Raw genomic sequence first — 19,070 nt, 5'->3', positions numbered from 1 at the left:
AATGAGCCTTTCTAAGCACGTTTCTATTGTAAGTGGCCAAAGTCCATCTGCGCCCTGAAATTTTGCTAGCAGTTTTTACCAGAAGTCCCGACCGATTCTTATTCTTCACCGTCAGGTTACCAAACCAGGCAGCGATACAAAAGGACGTCACAGATTCGATAAAACTTCTATAAAACAAAGACAACAGATGAGATGAGACATTAAAAGATCTCATTTTCCTTAAAAAGAACCGTCATTGTTGAACTTTTTTAGTGGCATCAGCATGAGATTCAAAACAGTTTATGATCAAGTACCACAGACAGATATTTATAACTCTCAACGATCCCAATATCAGCGGGTTTAATGATGGAGGGTGATGAGCTATAAGAGGACTTCCTAAAATCTATAATCATGTCTTTAGTTTTTGACACATTAAGTGACAGGAAGGACTCATCACACCAATCCACAACATCATCTACAACCTGTCCACGGCCTGACTCGCCCCCACTAGAAGACTGACGATCACTGTGTCGTCAGCAAACTTCAGGATGTGTCTGTTTGTGAAACTGCTGCGACACTCACTCGTGTACAGAATGAACAGAAGGAGGCAGCACGCTGGGGTGATGCAGCAGAGCAGGAGAGCACATCAGGAAACACATGATTCACCCTCACACAGAAAGTCTGTCACCCAGCCGACCACACTAGTTTAAAATGATTTTAAAGCCTGTCAGCAAGTAAGAGGGTTGAATTGTATTAAATGCAGATGAAAAGTCAGCAAATAATCTTGCGTGGGTGTGGGGGGCCTCAAGATGCTTATACAAGATGCAGGAGTGTGACAGCAGCATCCTCCACACCTCTCCCTGCTCTACAGGCGAACTGGACGGGGTCAAGATGGTTTTCAACATGCATTAAAATCTCCTTCTTAATTATCTTCTCAAATGTCTTCATCACTAAAGAAGTCAGAGCCACAGGCCTAACATCATTCAGTGCCTTAGCAGAACTGCCCTCAGCAGCAGGAACAATGACAGCATGTTTCCAAATCTGAGGCACCGTCTGTAGCTCTGAAGAAAGTGAGAAGATATGGTGAAAATCCCACTCAGCTGATCTGTACAAGTTCTCAGCACCTGTCCACAGATGCTGTCAGGTCCAGGACTCTTACTCTTAGTGTGTCTGAAGAGATTAGCTACCCCCCCATCAATACAACATGATGGGGGAGTGATGGTGCCGGTCTGCCTAGAACAGTCAAAGTTCTCAAAACGCAGGTAAAAACTGTTGAGACTGATGCCAGACGTTTGTCAGAGGTAAACCCCTCTAACGTGATATTACTTTTAGCTTTGGTCTGTAGCCCTGCCATTGTTTTCATACCAAGCCAAGCTCTTTAGGGGGTGTTTGAGAGAAGTTTGAAGACTCCTCTCAAACACCCTCAGCTGCTGGGACCCAGTCGTACCAGTAGGAGTTGATAATCTTGCAGAAGGCCAGCTCGCAGCACATCTTCAGGTTGCTCTGATGTTCGGCCAGGTCTCCGGTGGAGCATCGGCTCGGGTCCACCTCGCAGTTCTCGTCCGACTCGTACAGAGCTTTAATGAACTCGCCTGCAGACACAGACGGACGAGGCATGAAGACAAACTGACGACCGGGCGAATCAAACCACACAGGAAACAGTTTTTTAGGAGGCGGCTGAATTTACTGGACACGTCTTCCCTTCATACTCTTAACGTTTCACGAGTCACAGCACGTCTGAGCACATTATCTTATCTGAGCACCTGTGTTGAGGAGCCACCTGTCACACATGCTGTTTCAGAGTGAAACGCAGCCAGGTCCAAACCAGTATGAATTTAAATATGAACTGGAGCGACTGGTTTCACCTTTCTGGCTCTCTCATTAAGAGTGAGGCCTTCACTGTCAGCAGAGAAACTCTGTATTTACAGCTTCCATCCCTGTTAATCTTTAATGAGTCGCCCTCTGAACCTGATGACTGTTTAACGGGCGACACAGCGCGATGACACGACTCGGCGAGCTGAAAATTTGATGAGCTGAAAATACGACAATAAAAAGTCGCTGTGACAATCAAACGCCTTTAATCGATGAAACCTGCCGAGGACGCAGGAACTTATTTCTATTTCCAGACATGAAGCTATAAATATTTTAATGAGGGTGACGCTGCTCGTGTCTTTGAAGCGTCTCTCAGTAACAGTTTGAAGAAGCTTTATTGGTTTGTAATGGCGGCGGTCTCAGCGGGCCTTCTGCTGTCACGGCCTCGACTATTTACAGCGTCTCTTCACAGCAGAGCAGAATCAGCCGGAGGAGGATGAGGATGATGCAGCAGAGCAAACACATAATTAAAAATAATTTAAAAACTCAGTCTGCTGACAAAATCTTCACCGACTTTCTTCTTCATGTGTTTTTTTCTTTTTCGTGGCGTCAGCTTTGCCGGCGAGGTGGCGTCTGCTCTGTGGAGCAGCTTTGCATGACTCACAGTTCATAATAATCCTCCTTTACCTGACACCAGGACTCTGTACAGCTCCTCAGTTTATCCTGTCTGAAACAAGCAGCTTTAGCTCCTCCTCCTTTAAACCAACTTTCAGAAACAGCGGGTGGGCGTGGCTTCTGAGATTACTATAAAAGGATACCTCATCTCTATGACATCGTACGAATCCAAGAGTACAAAAACTGTGTGAAACTGCACGGTTAGTCAGCGGCTCGGCGCTGCTCATAACTCTGATTCATTGATTAGATGCTAATTAATTATTTAACTGCCAATTATCAATACAGCTGATTATCATTTTTAAGACCTCTCTGAGACTAGATTTGGATATTTTGTTTTCTTAATTGTAAACCTCTGGATCCAATAACAGTTTAAAAATTCACAGGATAAACAAGGTGACTCCGCCCACCAGACGGCAGGTTACAGGTGTGTGCGAGGCTCACCCAGCGCGTCGTGCAGGTATTTCTGTCCCACCAGCTTCAGATACTCCTCGATGGCCTTGGTGGCCAGCGTGTTCTCCCTGAAGATCAGGACGTCGTGGTCGGCGCATCGATCCACCTCTGACATCACCAGGTCTGTCAGGAAGTCCTGAGGAAGAAGAGGCGGAGATGAAGAGGGCGCCATCATAGTTAATCGGCTCACTTACAACATTGGTGCATTTACAAACGCTGCACGCCTCCTCTGTGATCCATGACATGAGCTTCACTGACCAACTCTGGTTAATGTTAATGGAGTTATGGAGTAAACGTGCTTTATGGATCATTTTGGGCTTTTACTGAATCTGCACGGATTCACTGGAATCATCGAGGATGGGAATCCTCCGGCAGCGAGCATTTATGGAAACGCCGTCGTATTTGGGTCCGACTTTCTGCTGTTATGCTGATATTCAGGAACCCGTGTGAAGGCGGGTCCAGAGCGAGCGCTACCTGCAGTTTAAACCTCTGGGCCGACATGTTTAGCTAACAGGAAGTCAAACGTCAGCGTGGCTGATTCTGACCTTTGCCCTGCCCGTGCTCTGCAGGATGTGGACCAGCGCGCACGCCATCTCCTCCTTGTTCTTCACGCTGATGACGGGCTCGAGCACCGAGCACAGCATGGTGTAGTTATTGGTGACGAACTCGGCGAACTCCTTGTACTGCTCCATGGGCAGGATGGAGATGGTCTGGAAGCGCGACTTGATGCGGATCGACGGCCCGCCGCCTTTGCCCTTGCTGGTGGTGGGCGTGCTCACCGGGTACCACTTCTCCACGAACTGCCGGCCCGTCACGCTCGCCACCGGGATGTTGACCAGGCCCACGTAGTTGTTCTTGTCCTTTTTCTTCTTCTTGTCCACGTCGCGGTAGATGTGCACGGTGATGCTGTGCACGCCGGGCAGGCTGGAGAAGTCAAAGTACTCGCCCCAGAACAGGCTGTCGTGGCGGGTCTTGCTGGTGGTCCGGGCGTACAGGACGTCGTCCAGACACAGCTCGCAGAAATATTTCTTCTTAGGCGGCAGGTCTTTGGCTTCGATGATCCAGAGTCGCAGCAGGTTCTCGGCGCGCCGGCAGTTGTCCTGCGAACGCAAAGACACCGTTTGTTAAACTGATTTTGTGACAGCACAAACTAACGGACTGCAACTGCAGTTCCTCTGATGGCCACTAGAGGCGTTACAGCAGAAGTAAATATTTCATGGGTGCAGCAGGACAGGAAGTCGGCGTTGAACTGAACAAACTCTAGTTAGAGCTCGTCTCACCTTGTTGGGCTGAATCGTCCTCCTCAGGTTCTCCATCCACTTGTCTCTCTCTGAGGCCGACGTGCAGCTGAAACACTTGCTGCCGCCCGAGTACGTCACCTGACAGGTGAGACAGAGAGGGAGGGTCATCGAAACAACCAGGGGTGCAAAGTGACACGACTACTTACAGGTACCTGCTAAAACATCCAAAGGTAACAAGACCGGGACACAAAACATATCTGCTCTTTTCTATATCCGTCTTTATTTATTCTACAGCGCTGAAAGGACCTGATCAAACTCATCGTTTATCAGTTTTGTGACGTGAAAGTGGAGCTACATCAGTCACAACGAGCAGCGTGGATCCACTTCACGAGCGTCAGTAAAAACGAACGCTGCCCTCCAACACAAACAACAATTAATTAGAAAATCTTTCTGCTGTTAATCATCAGCTTTAACTGAAGCTCAGCTCAGACGTTTCGCCGTGCTTCACCTCGAAGCAGAACTCCTGTCCCAGGATGCTGCTGTGCAGAGGCTTGATGAACACGTCCTCCTCCATGCTCAGGTCCAGAGCCTCCACCGCGCTGCCCGGGCTCAGCAAAGACTCATGGGAGCTCGACTCCTTCAGCTTGGGAAGCACGCGAGATCTGGAAGACAGGAAGGAGATGGAAAGGTAAACGGATGTTAGGGCGAGTTTAAACCACAGGGGGCACCGCTGAGCCCGGTAAGCGGCGCCACCGGCTTCACCAAACTCCACCCGAGCCGAGAGCACCTACGAAAAACAACCACAGAGCCAGGAGAGGGGGGGGCCCCAGAGCATCCCTCCCACCTCGACCCTCCGGCAGACGCGCAGCAGCTCTGGTCACCGCCGCCGCCGCGCTTCACCCACACAGTCCAGCAGCCGGTAAACAAATCCTGAGACGGCCAATCGCATCCTGCCTGCGGGACCGTAACCGTGGCAGCGGCCCCCGCTGGGACAGCCGGCGCTTGGCAGCGAGTGTGACGCAGCGAGGAGCGTCTCAGAGGACGCAATAACGAGGAAGAGCTGCAGCGCTACGAGCAGCAGAAGAATATTGAATCATTCAATACAGCTCCAATAAATCAGAATAAACTCTGCAGCGAGGCTTCACGGTCACGTGACGGCGCCGACGGCGCTTTTGCAGTTCAGAGCTGATTTTTAAACAGAAACTGGTGAAGCTGCTTTTACCTTTAATGCTCCGACCGGCTGGACCCGCTCACATCAGCCACACCACAACTTCTGCTTTTTATTTGAGCCTCAAACAAAGTTTTCTGCAGATAAAATCTGAACCTGCGTCTCTGAGAAGCTCCTGTTTCAGGTGGTTTCACTTCCCCCGTGTTTATCCAGCGCTGGTTTCCAAATGTTTCCCCGAAGCTCATCGAAGGGTCGGCTGGTTCGTAGCCCCCTCCCACACATGTGCACGCGCGCACACACACACACACACACACACACACACACGGTTATGACACCAGAGTTTCCTCTGATTGGATCATGAGATGGAGACCCGTCCGTGGAGCATCTGCAGACCACAGCGTGTTGTGTAAGCGTTCACTGCTCTGCATGAGATCAGGGGTCATTTCGAATTCACTGAGTGTGTTTGTGCACTTTCTCTGCTGATGCAGTGACGACGCAGCTCTTTCTGCAGAGTCACACTGAGAGCAACAAAAACAACAGCGTGAAGTGAATCATCACGGTTTCCTGTGCAGACGTCCAGGTTAAACCAGAAGGAAACTAATCAATGTGATGGAAACGTGTGTGTGTGTGTGTGTGTGTGTGTGTGTGTGTGTGTGTGTGTGTGTGTAATCCTCCCGCTGTGTCAGATGAGTTACATAAACCCGGATTACCGGCCTGAGATCAGCAGTGATGCTGTGACATCATGATGCTGAATTAAACGCTCTGACCGTTAGATTCCATCATTGTCGGCCTCGTGATTAAAAAACTGCTTTTATTAAAGCTGAGACTGAAGGTTAAACACCGAGCGATGCACGAGCTTCATCATCTGCCATCCTGATCAAGGCTGGTCACAAACCAACAGCGACGCTCAGCTGGAAGCATCGCTGTGCATTTGACTAATCCGAGACATTTGGCTCTCCGTCCACAAAGCACCAACCAGAAGAAGCTCTTCACTCATTTTAAAGCATCGTCACGCTTTCACTGAATTCAGGTGTACGACAAATAACCTCAGATCTATCTGTAGGTCAGCAGTTCGCCAAGTTTCACTCAAACCTGCAGTTCCTCTGACGTCCACTAGAGGCTCCAGCAGTGAGTCAGGTCTTATACACCGGCCTGTTAAAATCCAGCTTTACAGCAGGACTGCATCAAGATGCCGACACAGTGCAGAAACCAACGTGTGAGCACACGCATCGTTTGTATACAGTCTGTGGGGTTGACTTCCTGTCCCGTCAGCTGATTTCTGATCAGGTGTGCGTCAGGATGATTAAAGGAAAAAACTCCTTATCTGGAAATCCCTGCAGCTCGAAGCTTCAGACTGTGGATGCATTAATTAACCTTGAAGGCAGCTCCTAGCCTCGAGACTAATTTCCCCTGGTGGTCGCCTGTGGTATTACAATTTTAAAACTAAACCACTACTGAGCACGTGCAGAAGCTGGCACCCATCAACACAAACCCAGCAGTGGGAAACTTTTCACGCTCACGACCTGCTTTAGATCCAAAAACCTGCAGTTTCAGCGCGAGTTCAAACACGAGCAGAGGAATCGAGCGCTCCGGTTAGAAGACGTTTGCTAAGACCTGCCTGGTCATGTGACCTGCAGCCGCAACGCTCCATCGGTGAAACACAGTAAGCCATGTTTCACCAAATAAAAGAGACAGTCATAAAACACACAACCTGACTGCTTCTTTGAGTGTCAGCAGAGTGTAAACACACACACACACACACACACACACACACACACACACACACACACACACACACACACACACACACACACACACACACACACACAGGAAGGGCTGGTCTCCTGCATTAGGACAGAAACCTGATCCACTCTGCTGCCAGAGGAAGACGAGGAGGAAGCACTTACAGGTCTAAGCGCGCACACACACACACACACACACGCACACACACACACACACACCATCTCTGTCTATGGTAATTCCTGTGATGATGATGATGATGATGAAGGGCACAGCTGGGTGAATCAGAGGAAGTTTTCAGTTCGCTGAAGTCGAGAGCTCAGAACATCTTCTGGTGTGAGACCAGGAGACACACAAATCCAGAGTTTTCTTAAAAGTTTTTCCCACAGTGCACCTCTCTGTGTACAGTATTGGCTCCTCGGGGCTCCCGTAGCAACATTATTGAAGCGCAGCAAACAGCAACGAGGCCGCGCTCGGCAGACCGGGTCACCTTCACGGTTCTGAGGCTGCTCGCAGATTTATTTTTGGCTGTCGACCCGTCGCGTGGGTTCTGCGGCACCACAGGACATTAACTCTGCTCCGTAACGAGCTCGACTTCAACCGCTGCGCTCAGATAACACCAGAGCTCGCGGTGCTGCTCCCTGCGGCTCAGCTCAACCTCAAACTTCATCTGAGACGTCTGTCAGTGCTTCTCCATCGCCCACAAACCCGGAGACTCCCGTCCAAAGACAGCAGGAGTCAGTCAACCAATCACAACGCACCGTTTTCATCTCACACGCGCGAGTGCAGTCCTACCTGAATCGGAGCGATTTGGAGAGCTGAGCTATCCGAGCTCTGCGGAGGAGAGAGGACGAACCATCCATCAGGAGTCAGAGCTCAGAGCTGACTGAGAGCGAGGCTGCGTGTGTGTGTCTGTGTGTGCGTGTGTGTGCGTGTGTGTGTGTGTGTGTGTGTGTGTGCGTGTGTGTGTGTCTGTGTGTGTGTGTGAGTGTGTGAGTGTGCAGCATTATCCTGATGTCCAGCTGGCTGTCACTCTGTCGGTTATAAAGCTGCACTCAGCATCAGCACCACGCACACAGAGGCTGGGACAGATGTTGTGCAGAGGTTCAGCAAACACTTCCTGGTGTCACACACTTCCTGTTGGCCGTTAAACCTCGCTCAGGCTTGAAGCTCCTCCCACACCTGCATGAATCCAGGAGGAGACCTGCATCTGGATTAATTCCTCACTCACAGTTTCCTGTCATGACACGCGCACGCCGACCATGTTTGTTCTCATGTTGGTGAATCAGGTTAATCGCTGCGGTCTGAAATCTGCCACGCCCCCATTTCTCCATATAAGGAAACACACTCACCTCGATGCTGACTCTAACAGTGCCGATTGTCTTAATAAGTCAGGACGCAGTAACCATGGTGATAAATGCTGTAATGCTCGGATTAAATCTGATTATTTTCCCTCAAAGGAAAAATAATCTTGGACTGGTTAAACTGTCGCTTAAAAAAAGCAGACAGGAAGTGAGAGGAAGTGCTACCACAGCGTGTGAGGGCGTGGTGGACGGCAGCCCGTCTCTGAGCCTGCTCCTGCTTAAAGGGGCTTCTTCTCCTCACTGTCACCAAGTGCTGCTTGTAGGTGATGGTTGGTGTCGAGTCTTTACAGCTGTACAAACCGTCCGACTGCTGTTGTGTCAAATATCTTTGTTTACTATCATCAAAATCGCCGAGGAAACGAAAAACATTTTTGTTAAAGGATGTTTTTGAATGACATATTTTCTTGGTGACACACATGGATCAGAGCTCAGACAGGAAACGAGTCATTCACGACTTTAAAAATGATTTAACAGGAAAACAGAGTCATACCTGGAAGTTTTCCAGGGAAAAGATCTCATAAAAACACACTCAGGAGGAAACGTTATCTTACAAACCCACCAAACCTCTGCAGAGTGCAGCAGATTCCAGTAAAACCACCTCCAGGCAGTGCTGGGAAGGCTGGGCGGGTTAATGGAAAGAGGGAAAACCCACAACCTCCACCATCGGCAGGAGGAGAGACCTGCTGCATATTCTCCGACCCGCCCTCTGTCTGCCGCACAGAGTTGTCACATGTGACAGAAGGACGCCGGGCGTCATTACTGGAGGAAACGCAGAGCGACCAGAAGCAGCAGCCAGAGCAGGAAATGAGCTGCAATATCAGAGTCTGCTGCTCAGCGTCACTGAGCATGAACGAACTGCAGATTCACTCAAACCGACGCGTCCGCGACTCTGACCCGGCCCACAGTCAGAAGCTCTCTCTAACAAACCAATCAAACCGTCACCGGCTCGCCGAGACCGAAGGAAACCGTCACATCACGATTCCCAGCAGACCTCTTATGGAGCCAGTTTCCTCCTTCATAACAAACGCTGTTAGAGACCGACTCAGTCGACCCCCCAGGCCTGAGCAAACCTGCAGTTCCTCCAAAGTCCACTAGAGGCTCAGAAGTGAGTCGCCCCCACAGACCCCCACGTGAAAGGCAGACGTGATGCTGTTTGCTCATATCAGGGATAAAAGCACTCAGCCTGGCTCGTCTGTGTTCATATGATCAGTTTACGTTTATAAATTCTGAATTTTAGGAACATTTGTCCGTAAATTCATGTAATTTGTTTACATTTATGTTCATTAACATGCACTGTCCTAAATAATGAAATTAAACTGAACAGACGTGGAAACACACTGTGCAGGACCTCAGTGCCTGTTCCAGGCCAGGCTGTCCTGTTTCTAGCAGGGGGGTCTGAACCGTCCATCTGGACCCTGCAGAACCAGCAGAGACCCCGAGGTGGACCCCGAACACGCAACAGGAGGCCTGACAGCGTCGCCTGCGGGTGGAGATCATCAGGCTGCAGGCGGAGGAAGGACTGTGCACAGACATCCCGTCTGCACCAAGGCTGGAGTGTGTTTATGTTTAGATTTAATGGAGTAAAAGACTCAAATCTGAGCGAAGAACAGCTGAAGAACAGCTCGAGCTCTGGAGGTGTTACCTGTCGGCATCGGCGGGCCGGATGGAGGGCAGTCTGAAGCTGGTGTTTCTGTCCAGTTTGGTCTGACTCCTCGTCCTTTTGATGGAGCCTTTAAGACGTTTACTGAAAAACCCCTGAAGGAGAAACAGCAAAGGTCAGAATCAGTCACAGATGGTGATTTTCACGAGAGCAGCACTGATCTTCACAAAAACACGTTAACGTGGACTTTCATGAGCGTTGGATCGGTGAGTAATCGCTTCAGATATTCGACTGTAACCTCAAACCGTCTTCCAAGAATAAAAGCGGCTCCTGTTTCTACTGATCCACCCTAAAAACTCTCAGATCTCTCAACAGCGTCTCACACGTCCTTTTTCCATCCTGTTTCTGTCACAATCGCTGTGAGCGATGCTGCTGTGGCTCACACAAAGCTCCGCTCTGAGCCAGCGAGGTCCTTCACAGAAACACTTCTCCATCCTCCACCTCACAAACTCAACTCACGGGATCCAGGTGATCCACCAGAAAGATGAAACACTGATGCAGCAGCACCATCCCTCAGTCCTCAGCACAAACCACCACCTTCAGCTGCAGTCAGGTTTAATCTCATTATTTTGGTGATTACTGTACGCGATTCAGCAGCGATGAACGGGCTCAGGTGGACGTGCCTCGACTAGAAAACGCCCTCTGGTGGTGTTTTCATGCAGGTGGAATAAATGACGTGAGCACAGCATCCGCACACACCTGTGCGTTTCAGCTCATTTTAGAGCGACTGTAACTCCGTCACGTTTGCACTGAAGACACAACTCCAAGTTCTACAGCGATATTCGCCTGCGCCAGCTGCAGTGAAAGGCGGTGGGGTCTGAGTCGTCCACAGCACAGTGTAGTGTAATGTTTCACAGGTTGCTGAGCTCAGCAGCATGTTTGACCAGCACCTGCTGCCCCCTGGTGGCGTTTTCATGCAGGAGAAACAATAAATGTCTTCAGCTCAGCCACTCTGAGACTTCTGGTAGAAGATTCATGTGTCTGTTGTTTTGCTGGTATTAAAAATCACTCTGACATCTAAACACACCGACACCACCCAGGCCTGCTTCAGGCTGAGTGCTGATTGGTTCCACACTGATGAGTCATCCCTGTATCTCCATCTATGATCAAACTCTGATCAAACCCTTCAGCTCTCAGGTCGTCTGTCACAATAAAAGCCCCGTGCAGAGCTTTGGAAGTGAGCGGCCTCATTTCCGGAGATATTAATATCCTCAAACGCATCACCTCCTCCCCCCCTCCCCTGCAGACTCCCTTCAGGCTCATTGGCTCCTTTTAATGCATCAGAATAAAGACGCATCCTGCCAGAGAGCGAGGAACACTTCAAACAGGCCGCCTGCACCCTTAAAAACCGCCTCCACCAAACAGCCAATCACACCTATTGATCACGATTATTGGTCTCTGAGGATCGCTGAACAGACGACTGAAAGCTTCGTGTCACTTCCTCACCACTGATGAACTCCCAGCATGCTCCCCGGCCGTGTTTACTTAAATCTGCGTGAAGACGTCTGAAACTAAAAATACGACCTGAGAGCTGCGACACAAACTCTCAGCACAGAGTTTCAGCTCTGCTTCAAAGTGCTAACGACGGGAAAACAGTCGCAGCAGAGCTTCAAACAGAGACGCTGGAAACTAACAGAACAACAGCTGCAGTAACAAAAACAACAGCTGCAGTAATATCCTGTGTTCAGTTGCACCGACATTTTATTTACTGAGCACTTTCCTGATAACCAAGCTAGTTAGCATTAGCATGCCACCCTCCCTTCTGGCTGTGAAAAACTGACGAGGCGTTGATGAGTGATGCCACGACCTAAACACACACGTAACTTATTAATATCAAGTATTCAGACTTTAGCGCCACCTGCTGGTAACAGGAACTCTGCCTTATGTACAGCCTGATATACAGCAAACAGGCGACACGTGTCCGTGCTCTGAGGGTGGAGGAACACCAGAGAGGACGACGGAGCAGAGACGGGCCTGAGATCTCTGTGATGGCGTGCAGTAAATAAATACATGCAGAGACGCGTTCCCGTTACTCACCGGCACTTTGAACGGAGACGTGTTTGGATTGTCGACTGCGACGCTCTTCTCCGAGCTCCCCAAACCGGAAATACTCCTCCTCCTCGGAGATCTCTCCGAAGAAACTTCTGCAAAGAGAGAGAGAGAGAAAGGGAGGGTTAACCAGCATCATCATCATCAGCCTCTGAGCTGAGCGACGGAGGACAGGTGAAGACGTTCAGACATGACGGAGGACGTGGACAGACGTCGGGTCGCAGATATCTACACCTTCTGTCAAACGTTCTTCCAGTAATCACGCCGCCAACACACTTCAAGTCATTTTCACCAACCAAAGTGCTGCAAACGGACTGAAAGGTTCAAATAGGAAGAAAACCAGAGAGCGCCAACAGCACGTAACCATGACGACTGCCGCTGACCAGTGCAATCATCTGAGCCGCCACGTCTTATGGGTCGTGTCCTGATTTAACATTTAACTGAAACTTAAACATTTACTGGACTGTAAGTCAAGGCAGATGTTCCACATGAGGTCTACGGGAGAGTCTGATTGGTTACACATCAGAAGTAAAAGCCAATCAGAACTGAGAACAGAGAAACACATTCAGTCTGAAGCAGCAAAAACAAATGAGCTGAAAGAGTCACGATAATAAGAGAGTAACTTTAATGAGACAAACTTTAAAACATGAAGACAAATCAGCTGTGACGGCGCCACAGCGGCTATGCTAATGGCAAAAAGGCTAAATTATGCTAGCAGCTACATGGACAGGAAGCCTCAGACTTCCTGAAACCAGCTCAGCTAAAACTTGAACATGTGAACAGCAAACAGAAGAGGAGCAGACAGAAGCAGTGCTGGGACCATCTCTACGTTATTTAATATGAACACTAACCAGGATTTCCACGGCTCAATGACAGAGGATTCAAAAGTACACGACTAATAATAAATAACATCAGTGATGAGAGCATGACGCCAGATTCTTTCTGCACCTGTAAATCATTCAGATATCGCTCCTCTGTCTCTCCTCCTCTTTAATAATCTGTATCGGCCCGTCTGTGAAGCTCGCCAAGCTTCCTGCTGCAGAAACCAGAGTCTAACATTTCCGCGTCCTCCTCTGCAGCTCTCTGCAAACACATCCAGTGGGCCGGGTTGGGCCCCGAGCCACATGTTTGACACCTCTGTATGAGAGTTCATAACGCAGCCGTTTGGAGCATGAAGACACACACGAGCCACAATCAGCTGTGGGAGTTCCACCCCGACCCAGCTCAGGCCGCCGCCACCTTATACGGAGCCAGCAGCGTCATGGCGACACCAGAACAACATGTGGAGAGACGCCGGCGTCCGACCGGCAGCGTATGGAGCCTACATGATGTTTACATGCTGAGGAAACAAAACGTGCTGCTCTGCAACAGGAAGTGAGCGCAGCATGCAGCAGCGGGGAGCTGTATCAGGTTCCAGCTGCAGGACGAGGCGCTCGCCGCATGCACGCCGCAGGCATGCACGCCGCAGGCATGCAGCGCTGCGAGGAAGCCGGGGACAAACTTTCATGCAACCCCCCACACCCCACCAACCGAACCACCCCTGATGATGGAGGAAGAGGAGCGCTGACGGGGACGCCATCAGCGCTGGTCTTTCACTCCCGGGACAAAGTTGAGGCAACATGCGGCAGGAAGCCCGGTATGACAGGTCGGTCACATGACACGGACAGAGACATACACAGAGGGAGAGAGAGGGAGACGGTACCTCGATCGCAGCTGTTCCCCATCATCTGAGGAGAGGACACACACAGAGTCAGACGGGATTGGCCGGAGCCGCTGCCACCTGTCAGCCAATGAGGTTAAGCTGCAAACATCCGTCTTTGTCCCGTCCTCCACTTTGGCATCCCCCAGCCCTCCCCTCTGCCACCCCTCCCTCCTCAGCACCGCATCCTCCTCCTTCACGCTGCCTCCTTTCCCATCTCCTCCTCCTCTCTCTCCACTCAGCAGTAATTCTAAGTCTCGCTCGTCCGCTCGCTGAGGTTTTACCGCATTTCTTCAATCAATCCCACAAACTGCTCCGTTCTGCTGTCTCTCCTCCTCCTCTTCGTGTCTTCCTTCCTCTCTGCAGACCCTCCTCTCCCTCTCCCTCTCTCTCTGTCTCTGCAGCACCTCCCTCTCCCTCCTCTTCCTCTCTCGCTGCGTTTATCGCTGCCCTCGGAGGATAATTACCAAATAAGTTTCCCCTCAGCCGGCTGATGTGGGACACAACTCTGGGGGCCGAATCACATCAGGCCTGCAAATTAACTCTATTTTCAGAGTCTGTTCATTGATCCGATCACTCGCTAATCACCATTAATCACTTTCAAAAGCATAATTTATGTCATCGGTGACCCGGGACTGAAGAGTCGACGCTTTTTAATAACACAAATGTTCACACTCTGGCTCTTTAACCATTCAGCACAGGATCCGACGCCTGTCTCTGAGTCTGAAGACTTTCAGAGTTTCTTAATGATCTGCTCTAAAATGAAAATTATTGAAACTTTTAGAAACTGTACCTGCAGCTGCGTGCAGACTATGAAACAGTAATCAGACGCGTCTGCAGACGCTCTGCCTGCTGTTCAGCTTAAATATTATTTCCTGTTTTTGCACCTGAGTCGTTCAGACCATCAGCATCAGTCCACACCTGCTGTTGTTGGCACACAGGTAGACTCAGTGCAGCAAAATTTAAACCCACTCATGACCAAGTGTCCTCTGTCACACTCAGTGGATCCTCTGATCATCTATAAATATCTATTGATCAGCTGTGTCTCAAATATCTGTACTCTGAGACAAGTAATCAGCAGATGAGCCACACCAGGAATCGAACCAGCAAACATGTGACATGTGATCAACAGTAATCATCAGTTTGCTCAGGTTTTCACCTTCCTCCTCCTCCTCCTGCTGCTGCTAACGAGATATTGATCAGTGGGAACTCGGCTCAATCTGTCGTTTCAGCGGATCCACCAGAGACCGCGACCTTCACAGACGGGGTCACGGTCAAACCAGAGACCAGCAGCTCGCCAGTCTGGTGCTTTGGTCTATTTTTGCTTAGGTCTGTGACCTGTGGGCGTGGCTTACACTAACACTGTAGCTAAAAGACTGAGGTAAAACCATGCACGTGCACTGCTTCTGAAACTTTGCACCTTTTCATCTAAATATGCTTTTAAAAAAAAACAAAGTTGTCAGCTGATGCAGCTAGCTGCTAATTAGTGCTAACACCCACGTTTGTTAGCAGTAACCTCACAGCAGCCATGTTATTGGCCAGATGATGTCATTAAGCTTCCAACCGCACAAACACGCGCCATTGGTCCAGTTCAGGTCAAGCTAGCAGACAGCTAGCAGCTACAGCCGCCTGTCAGTCAAACAGGCCCCGCCCCCAATAATACGAACTTTAAGCAGGCTGTAAACATGTTGCAAGCATTGACTCACTGCCAGAGCCTCTAGTGGTCATTAGAGGAACTGCAGGTATAAAAGCATGAACGTGTGAACAGATGCACACTGAGGGACTCTGGACGGCTTTCAGTTGCTGGATCTTTCCGCCGCCCTCCCTCTGACCACCACGACTTTGGGTTAAATCGGCTCACGTGTCGGCTCGTAGGTATCGAGCTTCCCGGACGGACTCGTGGGAAAACCGCTGCTAAAAATAAGCCTGAGGGCAGAGAGAGGCAGAGCCGAGGGACAGGAGGAGGCTATCGGGTGTCAGAGAAAGTCATCCATCAGCTGCTGGTGTCGGCACACGCGATGGTTTCAGCCTGTTTGAGTTTAAAATCCCGTCGGCCTCCGAGGGCTCCCTGAACATCTGTCCGCTCACAGCTGGCTGATTAGTTTAATGTCTGAGTTATCGACTCGACCGCCTGATGAATGAGCAGCTCTGTGAGGACAAACCTCCACAAACAGAAACCTGCACATAAACAACCAGGTAATACTGACCAATCACATCTCAGCAGACAGCGAGCAGGTAAACACTGAACCGTGAGCACCCTCCTCCCATCATAAGTGGTTCAACCTGTCACCTGTGTGTGTGTGTGTGTGTGTGTGTGTGTGTGTGTGTGTGTGTGTGTGTGTCAGTAGTGTGACACCGCTCAGAAAAGATGAATGGGTGGATGTGATGTCATCAGAAAGGAGCGCGAGGAATGCTGAAGCTGACCTCTGTTGAACTCTGGCTCATTCAGGAGTTGACACACCTGACACACACACACACACACACACACACACACACACACACACACACACACACACACACCCACCAGTCTGCTGCACAAAGAAACCTTTGTGTGAAGCTGTCTGCAGGGCAGAGTGGGCGGAGCTTTCACAGCAGCAGGTATAAGGTGAGATTCCCAGAAAGTCCTGGTTTTAGCGAATGTTTCCCAAAGTGGGAGCGTGTCTAAGAGCAGAGCCGTGAGGCCACAGCGCCTGCATGAAGGTGAAACAGCCTCATGTCCAAACATCATCAGGCGTCTGGGCTCACGGCCGTTACATCACAGGTCTGATGGCTCATGACATCATTTATCAGTGTTTACACATTTTTTGTATTAACGGCTGTCAGCCTGCAGCAAATCTCACATATTTTATATGATTATTAGAAAACAACAAACTAAAAGATTCCTCTTAACGGAGCCGTGTAACAAAAAACACTGAAGAGTGACAGTGGGTGAAGGGATCACTTCTTTCCACATTTAAACAATTTCAAGTGTTTGAATGTGAAAATACTGACGGTAGGAACAGCGTGGATCCTGTGGAGGGCTACGACCGCGTTCTCTGGCGTTCGCCTTTTTTTAAACTTGTTGTGCCGGCTTTGTTCCTTCTCTTCAGTTGTCATCAGAGTTTTTCTCAGTAGGAATGATAAAAACAACGAGACCCCGTCAGCCCTCCTCCTCACACTCAGCTCCGCTTTCACAACAAATATTCAAAGAATTTCTTTTCACATAATGAAACCAGTTCTGTTTGTCGAGCCTCGTTCGGCCCGTGTGCGTCGGCCGCCTCCTCTCGCGTCGCTTCGCATTCCTCTGAATAAATTAACAGTATCAGTGAAACTCTGAGCCACCAGCTCGCCCCGCTGCCGCTGCTCAAACCACGACCACGGCGCCAGGATTCAACCTGCTGTCATCTGCCCGATCGGCTCGGATGTCGTTCGCTTTGGTTTCTGTCATGAGGAATGTCGGGGCAGATTTAAGACGTTTGGAACGAGTGTCGGATAATAAACAGCTGGTCCACACACTCAGTTACACGTATTATTTCTATTACAGGTAATCAAAGCTGAAGTTTTGATCGTTTTGTCACATTTCGCAGACCTTAAACGTTCTTGCTTCATCAGACCTCCTGAAGCTGTGGCTTCATTAACAGTGTGGAGCATCAGGTCATCTTCACCTGCAGAGCTCAAACTGGGATCATTTAAAAGCAGTCCTGAGCCGCAGCTTGTATCTTTGAATTCAGGTGTTTTCAGTCTGGATGCCACAGGTGTACGAGATCCAGCTCCGTGAACTCGAGCGTGGGCTGCAACAGGACGCCACCGCGGTGCAGCGTTTGTGCTGATGTCAGAGCGGCAGCGACTCTGCTGAGTCGTGTTTAGGGACATTGATGCAGTTTAATGCATGAAAGTCGCTGCCGCTCTGCTGACGCTCTGCTGACGCTCTGCTGACGCTCTGCTGACTCAGTAGCTGCAGAATTCATCCTTTGACTTTAACATCAGCACAGACACGGTGAGCCGGGAGCTTCCTGGTACTTCCTGGCAGCTCAGCCTCTGAACGCTGCGCCGTCTTCACCTGATTTTTAACTCAAATGTTTCTGGATTTGAAAACATTTGCTGCTCTGTTATTTGGTAAGCTTCTTTAAAGTCCCGTTGCTGTTCTGAGCTCTACATTATTGTTTGCGACACTTTAATTTCAGATCAGCTCGAATGTAAAGCGTGAATTTGTGGCTGACTTCAGATTTGTTTCCACAGCTCTTAATTCCAAGTTCTGGAATAAACCTTTAGTCTGAATAAATGTTATTTTGTTTCGTCCTATTATTGCAAACTGTTACAAACAGTCGAATCTGACCTGGGGTCAGTCGTCTTCCCGTGCTGCGAGGACGCCGCCCTCATTAAACTCCAGAGTGACAGAATCACAGTTACAGCCTCGATCAGAGCGAGCGAGGCGCCTGTGGAGACGCGTGGTCTCTGCTGCCACGAAGCATCTCTGTAGGTCTTTCATAACGCCGCCTCCTGCAAGGTCAAAGGTCAAACTCTCTAAAAACAAAACTGCAGGAAACAGTGGCGTGCTCCTTTAAAGGGAGCTCCCGTCATGCTGCGTGCATCCTCAGATGGGAGTCGTCTTCGGGAAATTTGGGACACAATGATCTAATCATAGCAGGAGCGGGGACAGCTGGAGCGCCGCGATTTAGGCTAACTGTCACAGCATCCGTTAATAATGACGAGCAGCCGAGCGCACGGAGCCGGAAGAAACGTGAGAGCCGCCGAGCACCAGGCGCCCGCAGTAAGGAGACGTCAGCGTACCTCCAGATCTGAGAGGCTGAAGTCATGTTTGCACACTGAGTGTGACTCAGGCTGGCCGTTATAGTAACCATCATCAATGAGCTCGTTAATACGCTTTAACTAGCAGGTCATTACTGAGCACTAATGACAATGAAACTGAGGTCACTCAGAGGTCACTTTGATCTTTATTGTTGTCCCTGATGACGAGCGGCTCTGCATTGGAGCAACAAGTGCATCATGGGACGGACGCTGACGACTCCGAGCAGTGAATGACTGTAAGCTGTGATAATGGTTGCCATGGTGCTGCAGCCACACAGGTTTTTGTTTTTTAAACTGTCCTCACACAGGAAGTGATGACAGACCGCAGGCAGAAGAGACTGGGCGGGGCTCGCCCGGTTTCTCAAGATGACATCATGTGTTGTGAATGAACTCGGAGATAAGAGGAAGAATCCTGACCTCAGGTGTCACCAGATTTGTTGCTGAG

At 49.8% G+C, this 19,070-nt stretch overlaps 1 protein-coding gene across 5 annotated transcripts in view; it reads right to left on the bottom strand.

Annotated features, from left to right (window-relative positions):
• The window catches only part of rasal2 (RAS protein activator like 2), a 64,180-nt gene that overhangs the window by 8,745 nt on the left and 36,365 nt on the right, over window positions 1-19,070 (bottom strand). For 4 of the 5 annotated variants that reach the window (XM_085388800.1, XM_085388799.1, XM_085388804.1 and 1 more), the window contains 7 exons: window positions 12,127-12,233; window positions 10,072-10,184; window positions 4,666-4,819; window positions 4,197-4,295; window positions 3,462-4,016; window positions 2,908-3,052; window positions 1,427-1,571 (listed from right to left, as the gene is read on the bottom strand). In XM_085388800.1, the coding sequence (XP_085244926.1) occupies window positions 1,427-1,571; window positions 2,908-3,052; window positions 3,462-4,016; window positions 4,197-4,295; window positions 4,666-4,819; window positions 10,072-10,184; window positions 12,127-12,233 (1,318 nt within the window). Of the gene's footprint in view, window positions 1-1,426; window positions 1,572-2,907; window positions 3,053-3,461; window positions 4,017-4,196; window positions 4,296-4,665; window positions 4,820-10,071; window positions 10,185-12,126; window positions 12,234-13,840; window positions 13,866-19,070 lie in introns of those variants that run through there. The other variant, XM_085388802.1, reaches the window with a different exon arrangement.

The sequence above is a fragment of the Rhamphochromis longiceps genome, linkage group LG18 (genome assembly GCF_057381845.1).
Source record: "Rhamphochromis longiceps isolate RC_006_pf linkage group LG18, R_longiceps_female_GT1.1, whole genome shotgun sequence".
Classification (NCBI taxonomy): Eukaryota; Metazoa; Chordata; class Actinopteri; order Cichliformes; family Cichlidae; genus Rhamphochromis; species Rhamphochromis longiceps.
The sequence above is the reverse complement of the archived record's forward strand: the minus strand, read 5'-3'. Positions and strand labels throughout refer to the sequence as shown.